The sequence below is a fragment of the Alosa pseudoharengus genome, unplaced genomic scaffold (assembly GCF_046254945.1).
Source record: "Alosa pseudoharengus isolate Yale_2024_CS ecotype anadromous, Long Island Sound unplaced genomic scaffold, YU_APseudo_1.1 YU_APseudo_1.1_scf_14, whole genome shotgun sequence".
Classification (NCBI taxonomy): domain Eukaryota; kingdom Metazoa; phylum Chordata; class Actinopteri; order Clupeiformes; family Clupeidae; genus Alosa; species Alosa pseudoharengus.
In genome coordinates, this window is record NW_027468609.1 from 26,319,701 (window position 1) to 26,333,030 (window position 13,330).

General features: G+C 46.4%; 1 protein-coding gene across 1 annotated transcript in view; it reads left to right on the top strand.

The window, feature by feature from the left end:
• The window catches only part of chsy3 (chondroitin sulfate synthase 3), a 92,919-nt gene extending 84,866 nt beyond the window's left edge, over nucleotides 1–8,053 (top strand). The window contains exon 3 of the mRNA XM_076284379.1: nucleotides 6,085–8,053. Within this exon, the coding sequence (XP_076140494.1) occupies nucleotides 6,085–7,656 (1,572 nt within the window). The 3' untranslated portion in view covers nucleotides 7,657–8,053. The remainder of the gene's footprint in view (nucleotides 1–6,084) is intronic.
• The last annotated feature ends 5,277 nt before the right edge of the window (nucleotides 8,054–13,330 follow it).

Below are 13,330 nucleotides of genomic sequence, written 5' to 3' on the forward strand. Positions count from 1 at the left end.
TGTACTCATGAACAATGCCATCCACATTCAATTTAGTGTTGAAGCTTATTTTGAAGGAAGAGTTATTTTTTGTTAGGTTTTTAAAAATGTTTGGAGATTTAGTATACTGATACAAATGTGCTCAGTCGATTCCACACATTGATATTTGCTTGCAGAAAAATCTATGTCCCAAAGCCCCGTATCGAATATGTAAAAACACCATATAACATGAAATGATGTTTCATATTTCCATACATTGTGTGTTTTTCACATCTGTTGTTATTTTTAGGCTGCATTTCCCACAATCCGATGGATTTGTGATGTGGATAATCAGTTTGTGTCAGTGTGTGAATATATACACAGTATAAGCACTACAGCAGATACTAGCTCACGGCAGATGCATTTATGAGCGCAGTAGCCCAGCCCTGTACTTCATACTTTGATCTTGTTCTTTGTCATCAATAAGGTCAGGCTTGAAAAGACCTCTGTTGCTAGGGGGCAGAAGCTAACCCTAATCTAACCTGGAACATGTGGCCTGGGCTTGAAAGTCAGAGCCCTCGAGGAAACCATGATACAATATGTGCTCTGATTGAAAGTAACGCTTTGATGGGAATGTACAATGGTCTGCCTCTTGCGAATTCTATGGCCATACATTGATATTATGGAATGCCCCAAGTAGGCCACATAGACTCACACACACACACACACACACACACACACACACACACACACACACACACACACACACACACACACAATCAAGGACTAAGGTAAATACACTGTAGAATGCTGACGGCTTCAATTATTCATCAAAATCGAGCCATCCTCCTGTTGTATTTCCATAGTCTGTTTGCCACATCTAATTTGGTGCGCCAGTGACAAAAAGACGAGTTAAAGGGAAAAAAGAACAGAGAGTGGGGAAGCATAATTGATGTCGCTGTGATTCCGCCTGCTGCGTTCCTGTCATCTCTGCATCCGCCATATGCTTCCAAGCCTCTGAGCCAGGGGGATATTGGGGGGGGGGGGGGGGATGCCAACAAAAACAAGTACCAACGCTCTCAGCCTTACTCACAGTCTTCCGACGACGACTTAAGATGAACCCAGATTTAAGCAACTCTAGTCCTAGGATGGCAACAAAAATAAGTCCCAACTCTTCCTCCAGATTAACACTCAACCTTACTCACAGTCTTCCGGCCACTTTAGATGAACGCAGCCCTAGTCCTAGGATGCCAACAAAAATAAATCCCAACTCTTCCTCCAGATTAACACTCTCAGCCTCACTTACAGTCCTCCAACCACTGCAGACGGTCCTAATCCTTGTCCTAATTCACCATAATAAGCGTTAATAAACCACAACTCAGTGAACACAGAGCACTGAACACACAAGATCTGCGGGGGAGAAACATGACCCACACACGCCCCTACTCTCAAGCTCACACTGAGATGGACTCACAAAAGGCTCAGACAGCAGAAGCAAACCTCACGTCCTGCAATAGTGTTATTCTGGACACTGCGGGCTGTCGGCCGTCCATCCAGTGTCATAACCACAGGAGGGGAAACACACCACACTGCTCCTCAATCAGCTTCAGCTGTCTCCCCAAAGGACATGACAAGGTGGTGGCCGAGACTGTAGATGCCTCTGAGGCGATAGATGTCTGTTCAGGATGGGAAGATGAGGACTGCAGAAGCTGGCCAGGCGGCGTACAGCACAAAACTGGTATTGATGTTTCCACTGGATCCCATGACCCACAGTCAATAACTGGGCACTTTCAGAGTTCAGCTGAAGACTGTAGCTATTTATGACGATAGAGTGGAAACAGAAAGAAGGTCATTTTTGTTTGAAATGAATTAATAATACCAGTCTGTATGTGTGTGTGTGTGTGTTGTGAAGGAGTGAAGAAGTAAACACGCGCATCATGTGTGTTGGCAGCAGCTGGTCTGGATATGCTCTCCATTAGGGTCAGTGTTCGTGAAGGAGTTTTTATGTTGCCCTATCTGTAGTGTGGGAATTATAGCTCTCTCTCTCTCTCTCTCTCTCTCTACCTCTCTCTCTCACTCCCTTTCTCTCAGTGTGAGCGGCATGCTCTCAAGATTTGGAGAGCAGAGAATATTGATCGTTCAAGTAAAGTGGCTATTTGGCTGGGCTGTGAGCTGATTTTTGAGTATTTTAAGGATGTCTTTATGCTGAAGGGTCTTGTCAACTTTTTCCTCTTACACCAGGACATGGCTGATTGCAGAGAAAACACATTTCAACCTCGGAATGCATGACCGCATGTAATTTGATCAGCAAATCATAGATTTCTGGGAACATTGCTCACCATAGTTTTAAACAGCTGCTGACACTGTTCTTGTGCTTTACTGTAAACCAGCACAAATGTGTGTCTCCCCGTTTTCACTTCAAAGAGGTGTTCCAGAGCATGTCTGCTGTCCCATAATGCCTTTTGCATGTTTCCATGGTATTTGTCCGCAAGAGGCCATAAGCTGACCCGCTGTCAGGGTAGAACAGGTTGTCATGTTTCCAGACGGTGTGCGAAAAGAAGGACTTGCAGAAGGGCTCTCAACAGTAAGGCCTTTGTGTCCAAACACGAACGACCACGTCCGCTCCATACACACACACCCACACCCACACACACACGCGCACACATACTCTCCATGCCAGCTTCTAAATGAGTACTGATCATGGGCTACCAATGACTGTGGTGATTCTCCAGGGCCAGGAAAACCGTCTGCAAAAGAAAGAGAGAGAGAGAAAGCGAGACGGACAGAGAGAGAGAGGGAAAGAGAGAAACTTTGTTAGGGAGTTTTCCATGAAGTTAGGTCGGTGAAACGGCGAATGAGCCACAGCTGTTCCACCCTTCGGAGGTTGTGCGTCCCTCCAGGGGATGGAAACTTAGTTCTCATTTTCGTATAGAGATACTTTGTAACAAACGGAGAGCAAAAAATTCAGAAGTGCAATAAAAGCTGAGGCAGTGATTGACATTTATTGTTCGTAATGATGCTATAAATATACAATAAATCCTGATTACCAGTGGATAAAGCTGCGCCGCTCGTGTTTACTGAGTGCTTATATATGTATTATGCATGAGATTGGGCCGACAGAAAGTGCGTTCTAAAAAAAAAGTTTATAACGTAATTATCCACACACTCCATTTGAAATGTTCAAGTGAAAGATCAGGGCCACGTTCCTTTCACCCAAAGTAATTTAGGTCGCACTTTTAAACATTCCTCCATTTTCGGTAAGGCTACAGATTTTTCTTTTCCATCTAAATTCCCCAACCACTTTATGTGTGTGCTTTTCTTCTTCTCATAACTGTCTGATTAGCTGGTTTATTGTTTGGAGGGTTAAATGTGTTAAAGATGAAGGTTGTTAAGGGAGAGCGGCTCATCTGGCGAGGGACGAGAGACTGCGGTGACGGTCCTAGACACGCAGTAGCTTGGTCCCACAGGAATGTTCTCGGTAACGTCTGGAACACCGGTGTGAAAATGAGCAACTCTCCGTTGCCATGACTTCACTCACATGAGCAGACAGCTCAAAGAATAACACCTGCACAGATGAGAGAAAATAGAGGGCGGGACATAGAGAGAGAGAAAGAGAGAGAGAGAGAGAGAGGGGGAGAGAAAAGAGAGAGGGACAGAGAGAGAGGGAGGAGGAGAGAAGAGAGAGACAACATAGTGAGGTGCATAACAACAGAGACCTGTTTTCTGGCCTGCATCACTGCCAGTGTGGATAGAGTGTCACATCAAAATAATAGACAGGAGTCAAGAGCAGCGATACTGGCAGCAGCCTTACTTGACAGCAGTAGTTTTCTTTTTGTACTTTTTGTCAAGTCAGAGACTTGAGTGGTCCAATCCATTTGGTTATATGCTTTGTGTGCTCTATTGTAATTATCATGCATATGCATAGACTTGATTTGCATTACACACTTTTGCTCTCATCATCAAAAAATCGCTGATATATTAAAAAACCCAGCTATTAACATTCAGTGGTCTCAGGAGAGTTGTGGTATGAGTCAGTTTTCAGAAGCATGAGGTGAAATTTATAGAGCAATTAAGGATGCTACAGCACAATGGCTTCAACCACAACACAGGGGTATCCTGTGGGTGGATACATGCACACAAGGATGGGGATATGCGACAACACTTTCATCCACTCAGCAGTATAACACGCTTACCTGAAACACTTAATTGGGGAGATTATTGTCTTCATGCGGGGATCAGCACACTCAATAGGGCCTTGTTGTCTCTATCAGATGACCCATTGTTGCTGTTGTTCCTAAAGCCAGGGCTGCTTATTTTGCTGAAAGACCAAAATGTGTGGTTAGCAGCAAAAGAAAAAAAATCATTGCTGGTTACATCATGGGAGGCGTCCGGTGCCAAGAGTCGCTGGTGGAGCACATGTTTCCAGTTTGCTAAACGTTTGATTGGGTCATCCCCGTCCCTCTGCCAGGAGCCTCCATTCAGGGCCTGTTTAAAATGCGAGGCCGCAAACGTTTTAATATCGTGTCTTTGAAGTTTAACAGCAGCTAATTAAAAAGAAAGCTTTTGGCTACTTCAATAATAGAATCTGAATCTGGAGTTATGATATGCATATGGTGCACCTGGACTCAGACCGGACGGCATGCACGGGGCTAAACGAGCTCGCAAAAAAGATGCCCTCTCGCTAGTCTCTATTAAAATGACTTCTTTCCTGAGCGATTAAATTTGCATGTGAGGCCCTTACCGAACGAGGGGGGAGGAGGGGAGGGGCACTTCACAGCCCCTCTCAGCTGTGAATGTCAAATTTTTTAGACACGGGTTGAGCCGCAGATAAGAACTTATCAGCAAGGTCTAATTAACAGCTCAATTAGTCCTGTCAAGACAGAGGGCAGGAGGGAGACAATGGCTCAGTGGAGGGGCCCAGATCGGCCAGACACTGAGCCAGTTAAGCGTGCGCTTGTAAACATTTCGTACGAATGTCAGTAACATTACTGTGCCCTCTCGTTTTCTCTCCCCTTATCGCTCTCTCTCTCTCTCTCTCTTTCTCTCGTTATTCCTTTCTTTCCCTCTTTCTTTCTGCCAAGCTCTCCCTCTCTTCCTCGCTCTCTCGTTCATACAAACGGTAACTCAGACAGACAAGCACAAACTTATTCCCTCCATCTCATCTCTCTCTCTCTTTGTCTCTTTTTCTCTCTCTCTTGGCTCTTTTGTTTTCTAAAATGAAGCCTTTAGTCAAAAGCCAGTTTATTGTGTACGGAATTGGGTTGCTTTGTCTGAAATATCAAACCTTGTTTGGATGACATACAAATCCTCCACTCGCCTTGGATGGAAAATCACACACAAAGAGCGAGGACATAAGCTCAGGTTAATTGCCAATTGTTTGTCCGCCTGCTCTCCTTAGCTGGCAATAATTGCAGATTTTCTTCCAAGGTTTTTTTTTCTTCTTCTTCTTTTCCTTTGATTAATTTGGCGTAGGCTCTGAAAGAAGCAGCTTGTTATTTTATTTAATTAAAATAATTTAAGCAACGGCTAAATAACTTTAGGGAATTAATTGCTCTCTCTCTCCCTCTCTCTCTGTCTCTCTCTCCCTCTCTCTCCCAGAACAAGCGCTGTTTCGCCACTGTCTCCCAATGCCTCTTTCCTTGCAATTACCTTAACTCTGCGCAGTTAGTGTTTTTTTTTTCTATTTTGGGCCATCCTACTTCAAAGGTCTCTCGGGTGATGAACCCTCATTGGTCTTCGACAGCCTTAGAATAGATCTGCTGTGTCTTGGAAGGGAATTGAAGGTGTTTGTCATGAATCCACTGATGCCTTCTCCCACTGTTCTAAAGGCTGTTAAACTCATGAATGGGGGCAGTGGAAGTGGAAAGTAATTGTATGTGCTAATATTGCTGTAGCTACTTAATGCCTTAAACTACTTTTGTTTTCGGCCCCCAGAGCCCTTTAAAGTGAAGGTCAATTTTAGTATTATCACACTGTCCATTATTACTAGTCTGTGTCTGACAGTTTTATTGGTCCAGACTATAACATAACATAACTATAACAGACAGAGTATAATGTCTCTAACCTCTCTCTCTCTCTCTCTCTCTCTCTCTCTCTCTCTCTCTCTCTCTCTGTCTGTGTGCACAGATGCAGCAGCTGTTCTACGAGAACTACGAGCACAACAAGAAGGGCTTCATCCAGGACCTGCACAACAGCAAGATCCACAACGCCATCACGCTGCACCCCAACAAGCGGCCCGCCTACCAGTACCGGCTGCACAGCTACATGCTCAGCCGGCAGATCTCGCAGCTGCGCTTCCGCACCATCCAGCTGCACCGCGAGGGCGTCACCATGAGCAAGCTGGGCAACACCGAGGTGCAGTGGGAGGACCAACAGCTGGGGGCGCCACCTTCCTACACGCGCTACCAGCCAGTGGAGCGCAGCGGCGTCATCGAGTGGGACTTCCTGACCGGCCGGCACCTGTACGCGACGGGCGAGAAGCAGATGCCCCGGCAGGGCCTCGGGAGCCTGCTGCGGGCCGCCCTGGAGGACACGGTCATGCAGGTGATGGAGATGATCAACGAGAACTCCAAGGCGCGCGGGCGGGTCATCGACTTCAAGGAGATCCAGTACGGCTACCGGCGCGTGGACCCGCTGCACGGCGCCGAGTACATCCTGGACCTGCTGCTTCTCTACAAGAAGCACAAGGGCCGCAAGGTGACGGTGCCCGTGCGGCGCCACGCCTACCTCCAGCAGTCGTTCAGCCGGCCGTTCTTCACCGAGGCCGAGGAGCTGGACGTGGGCGAGCTGGTGGACGCCATCAACACCGAGTCGCAGTCCTTCTCCTTCCTGTCCAACTCGCTCAAGATCTTCGCGCCCTTCCAGCTGCCGGACGCCGCGCGGGAGATGCGCGAGCGGAGCCAGAAGAAGGTCCACATCCTGGTGCCGCTGACCGGCCGCTACGACACGTTTGCGCGCTTCATGGACAACTTTGAGCGCACGTGCCTTCTGCCCAACCAGAACGTCAAGCTGACGGTCATCCTCGTGGACAACGACAGCAACCAGGACCGTGAGAAGCACCTGGACCTCATCAAGGAGTTCCACAACAAGTACCCCAAGGGGGACCTATCGGTCATCCCCATGACGGGCGACTTCTCCCGAGGCTTGGCCCTGGAGTTGGGCTCGTCTTTGTTGACCAACAACAGCCTACTGTTCTTCTGCGATGTGGACCTGGTCTTCAACGGCGATGCCCTGCAGCGATGCCGGGACAATGCCGTCCAGGGTAGCCAGGCTTACTTCCCTGTGGTCTTCAGCCAGTACGACCCCAAGATTGTCTACGCCGGGAACCCGCCGGACGACACCAACTTCGTCTTCACCAAGAAGAGCGGCTTCTGGCGGGACTACGGCTTCGGCATCACCTGCATCTTCAAAAGCGACCTACAGCACGCCGGGGGCTTCGACACGTCCATCCAGGGCTGGGGCCTGGAGGACGTGGACCTCTTCACCAAGGTCATCAACTCGGGCCTCAAGGCCTTCCGCAGCCAGGAGCCCGGCATCGTCCACGTGTACCACCCGGTCCACTGCGACACGAACCTGGAGCCCAAGCAGTACAAAATGTGCCTGGGCTCGAAGGCGAGCACGTACGCGTCCACCATGCAGCTGGCCGAACTCTGGCTGGAGAAGCACTTGGGTGTGGGCTACAACAGAACTTCTTCTTGATAGCCGGCAGCTCTCCATCACTGTCATAAAGAGTTTACCTCAGTTCTGCATGAATAGGAGAGGAGAGAGAGAGAGAGAGAGAGAGAAAGAGAGATGGACTAACGTGTATGTGTGTGTGAGCAAATGTGTGTGTGTGTGTGGGTTTGGGAGGACTGTGTGACTCGTTGCCAGTGCGTATATGTCCGCACTATGCCATGCTAAGACAAGTGAATTTCAAAGGTACGTTCAGTCATTTTTGTTCAGTGCAATTTTGCTGTCCCCCTCCCCTACAATTATGTTTCCCTCTTCTTATTCTTTATCTGTTTTTGTTTGGGCTGACGGACACTTCTCTACAGCGTCTTCCAAAGGACATTGGTTTGCGCAGGCCTGTCAACTCGCCTGTGCTTCAGACCTTGTGAATGAGACTGTGATGTAACTGGTTTGGGACGGGGAGGGGAGGGGAAGGGCACGGGAGCGACTTGGGAGGAGTGAGGGTGGAGGGGCGGGGGGTCATTCATTAGTGTCACCGTCTGGAAATTCTTTCACATCCTCAGGAGTGCATTCCCATCACGAGGCCACAGGCAGTGAATGTGCGCCATGGAGCCATGTTGGGCTGGCAGTCCCATTGAAGTGCTCTTCATCGTCAGACATGAACACCCACAGAGATAATCACGATAATAATGTTAATAATAATAATAATAATAATGTTTTTAAGACGACGACGACGAGCAGCAACGATGCTAAAATAATAATATGAATAATAATAATAATGTACTGAAAAGTACCACAAATGTGCTTTAAAGTCCCCTTGGAGGACACAGACTCTGAAAATATACTTTTTCTAATTTATACAAAGAAACGGTTTGGGTTTCGTCAGCAGTATTTTGTAAGGGTGAGAATTACTTTGATGATTGTATCTTTGTTTCTTGAGGTTTTTTTGTCAGTGTTTCTTTTTTTTGTTGTTGTTTATTTGTTTGTTTTTGTTTTTCTGGCAATATTTGATGTTAAGGTACTGGCTACCGCCCAACATTTGCTGTGTTCTTGGTATCATTTTAAAGGTCCACGCTTCATTTTCTTTTGTGCTTGGGTGAACAAAAAACATGTTTTCATTATTTTAGCTTTGTGGCTTTCAAGTGGTTCAGTTTGCTGGCAAGAACAACTAAGATATATTAAAATGGTTTATTTATAATGAAACCGTATTGAATGTAGTGTCTCAGTATCTGACTAACTCATATTTGAGATACCAAAGCACTTGACAATATAAGATATGCACAATGGCAAGCACTTCTGATTTCACAATGCAGTGATAGAATAGTCCTCGGGAAAAAAAACATTACTTATATGAATATAATAATGAATATAAATGAAGACTCAAAGAAATGCAAAGATGATTTCTCTGACACTCAAACTACAAGCTTTTGTCCTTTGGTCTTCTCAGAGATTCTGTTCATGCCTAAATGAGGAATCAACCTCTAATGAGCCATATTGACTGAAGACTTTCCACAAAATATGCTCATCACACGCTCCACCGCTAATGGTGCTGGTGGTCGGACGTTCTGTCCATACTCCAAATGCAGGAATAGTATTAGCAATTGACCTGTATTAATCAATATAGGGCCAGGAACTATGTTCTTATTTTCCCAGTATCTCTTTGTTGCAAACTTTCCAGTTTTGAAAGCATTCCAAAAAAATTACTTTGAAAAATTATTTCATCAAGTGAGTTTGTTTATTTTGACCTCGCGGTAAATAGCTTTAAGGACTTCTATGGCCATCATATATCTCTGCTGCAGCTGAGGAAGATCTATTACAAAGATATTTCACCCTAAGGAGAGACTTAAAAAAAAGTTGTTCAAGAACCTATAGACCCTATAGACTAAAAGTGACTTTGCCAGAACAACTGGAGTAATGGAATTTTGGATCAAATGTTCTTTTTTCTGGCATACTCCGGTATCAGGCAGAGAAGCTTCATAACAACCATGTCCATACATACTCGTGGGGGGGGTAGTTACAACCTTGCAAAAACCGCAGTAACAAAGGGCCAGCATATTCCTTCTACCTCAGGATTTTTCTGACCGATTAATTCACTGGAGAGCCCTCTTTCCCTTTTACTCGAAGGCTGTAGCCAGAGACCGAACAGAGCAAATGCCAGAGGAGCCTGAAGCAGCCCCCCACCCCACCCCACCCCACCCCCAAGCCCCTGATTCACGCCTTCCTGAGTCATCACTGTTCCACAACCAGCCGAGAGAGAGAAAGAGAGGATTAGAGGAAATCACCCTCTTTATTTTATGTGTGTGTGTGTGTGTGTGTGTGTGTGTGTGTTTGTTTGCTCGTGGGCCATTGTATTGCCTCCCACTCTCCACCTGCACTGTGTCTCTTCAGCTGCAATCTCTTTGGCCTGGTTAGCAGACAGAATCAAATGGACTCCATGTACTACATAAGCTGAGCTCAGACTTGAATTAATTCATTCAAGCCCCAATGCCCACATGTTCGACATAACAACCCTTGTTGACAGACTCTGGTTTGCAGATGCCCATTTGAATGCAGCCTCGCTGCAGAAACAGACCAGCGAGATATGACAGACTAGCGAGCCTCACGTAGACTCATGCAGACAGATTTACTATCTCTCCAATCCTCCCACCTGTGTCACCCGCCTGTCCCCGGAGTCTTTTCCCATTATTATGGTGTGATGCATCGCTCTGACATGTCACGGTGGTACTGATGTACAGTGCAGTAGATTATACCCCTACATAGACTCGTCTGAGCATTGATTCTCCTAATTGCTACCGTATAAACCACAGGGCCTGGCCTGAATATAGTCACCTCACACCTTTTCTGGTTGTGAAATGAGTCACATATACCACTCTAGTGTATGCTCAGGGATGTCGCAGCCAGTAAACAGCCCAGATGGCTAATAATAGGTTCTCTTTATGTAGAGATGTAGCTTCAATTTACATTCGTTTAGCAGGTATCCACAGGAGGCTGTTTTGCTTTAGCCCGAATGCTACAAATACTTATATCATCATTACACGGTGTTCATATGCAGTGTACTCTCAGGATTGTCGGAGAGACTCCTGGAGACAGTGCTCCTTCTAGTGGACAGCAACGGTAACGGCTGTGTTGTGGGACTCCTCCATTGAGTTCATGTGATGTAACACAAACAAGTCAACATAATTAAAATGGCACAAATCCTCACCTGAGGTTCATTAAAACAGACCAAACAGACACCCAACTGTTCCCGTGGTGGCTGCAGTAATTTTAGAGGTCAGTCACGGCCATAGTTCCCAATTATCTTTGCAGCGAAACTGTTCAGAGCCACACTGCTAGACTGTGATCAGTTGACACCACGGGGAGACCAGAGGTGTAGGCCTTGTTAAAGAGGGTAGCTTTGAAGGTGTGTGCAAAAGTGCCTTGGCATGCCCTTCCTCATGAATAAAACCTCATTTGGTGTGGAATAATGAGGGTATCGTTTCGTAGATAGCCAGTCACCAGTTTTGGTTTGATCAAATGGACGAAGAGAATGGTGTTTGTGACTTGAATTGATGTTCCCAAACAGAGTTAGGATATTTTAAACTCACTGCAAGGCATGCTGCTATACCATATGTACCTGCTGACTTTAGAATGCCAATATCCATGTTGGATCCGTTCCGGTGTCGGCTGCTCTCTGAGCAGGGTGCCGGCCCAGATCTGGGGTGAGCCTGGCCCAGTGTCTTTTGGTGCCGGCTGGGTTGTTGATGTTCGCCGGCTGTAGCCTGAAGAGCAGGATGCTGACATGCTGGGTTCAATGTCTCCGTTGAGGCATCACTGCCTGATGGAGTGAGCAGTGCTCCAGACAACAAAACTTTATATCTAATTAGGAATCCTTTCGGTCTACTTTTAAAGCACTTAGATGGCAAAGTGCACTAAGGACCACATCAGTCTCACTGAGGTTATTTACAGTGATTAAGCCAATGTCAACACACCCCACTGTACTCAAGGGCAACAAGGGGCCATTTGCATACCTGGGCACTGCAGAGGACTGAATGTGTGTGTGCGCGTGTGTGTGTGTGTGTTTGTGTAGGTAAGGGGTGTGTAGATGGTTCTTGCCATATGGCAATAGAATTCCTGTGAGTCGGATCCGCACACACACAACCGCTTCCATTAAACAGTTAAACATTGCACTGAATTACTTCCTTCCGAAGCTCAGCCCAATGGCAGAAGTTATCCGTAAAGGTGCCAAATGAGCCTGCTGACCTTTGAAAGGGAGGGGAATATTGATGGCGTGGCACCTGGCCGGAGCATCTATCTACCTCCCCGGAGTGAAGGATCACCCTGCCTTATGCTTTTGGAAAAGGTCAATGACCAGACCTGAGATTCATGGGCTGATCGCGCATTGACAGCTGCGAGGCCAGGATGCAGGTGGAATGCGGCGAGATTGTACTCCCTCGACTGGCAGAGTGTGACCCGGGTCCCCCAACATAATGGATGGCAATCTTTTGCTTATTTATTCTTGCCTCTCGGGCTAAAGTGAGAGGGATAGAGGTGTTTCTTTCTTCTCTCTCTCTCTCTCTCTCTCTCTCTTCGTGTCACTCTCTCTCATGAGAGTCGCAAGATGTTTCACATCGGCAGAGGAGGCTGCATTTTTAAGTCAGACAAGATGTCTCGCCTAAAAGGTGACAAAAGGGGAACTTTTTGTGCATCAAAGAGACGTCCCATACAAATTCAAATTGGGGGGGCACTTTTCAGAGGCTCCCAGCTCCTTTCTACCCCCTTTCTTTCTCTTCTCTCTCTCACGCTCTCTCTCCTCTCTCTTTTTTCTTTCTCTCCGACTCTCTCTCTAGCTCTCTTTCGTTCTTTTTGGCAGTTTGAATCGAGAGACAGGAAGAGCATCAAAGTTTAATGAATGGATCACATGACTTGCCACCTTCCTCTCACGCTGAGATACTGACACAGGCAAACTGCTTTGAATGCTAAACCGCAAGAACAAAAAGAATAGCGAATGGTGAACCAGCACTTTACTGGCATCAAAAAACTCCCAAGGTCAACAGAGGAGCACCAATTATACTGAAATTAAAGCTTTGTTCACATCGGCGAGTGCAGAAAGCTCTTAAATGGCCCACGGCTGTAACTTGATGATGAATTTACTAAGTCTGTGTACTAACACTCATGTTAATGAGTTTCATTTTCACGTGCCACAGTTTTGGCTACGTATCAAAGCTGCCGTGAGACCTATATGTTGTTCCTAACGCACACATTTGTAATCATTAAGACATTGTAAGTGGTCTTTTGGGAATATTTACCCTTGCTAATCGGGGGAAGATTTCCTCTGATACAAGATGGCTATTGGTTTTAAGATGAGAGCGTTGCCACGGTGAGCCCTTTTTGTAATGTGTGCAGTTGTGCGTTAAATCTGCTGGCTAAGTCCCCAATTCCAGAGGAGGATGAAGAGGCAATACAAAAGGCTTGACACATATTTCGACAGGTTGCAATCGATGTCACTTTTTAATGTTAATGGGAAGCCACTGAGAGGCCATTGGGAATTACGGATGTCTGCTACGCTTTATTGTTTCCAAAGGAAAGCTTCGTCTCACGTTTTCGATTTGTTATTACGGAGGCAAAGTTGGGATTTATTGTACTGGCTTAATGCCTGGGATAAGTAGAAAACAGCCTGTGAATGTGTTTGGGCCTCATGGCACGTGGTTTAAATCAAGACTAATAC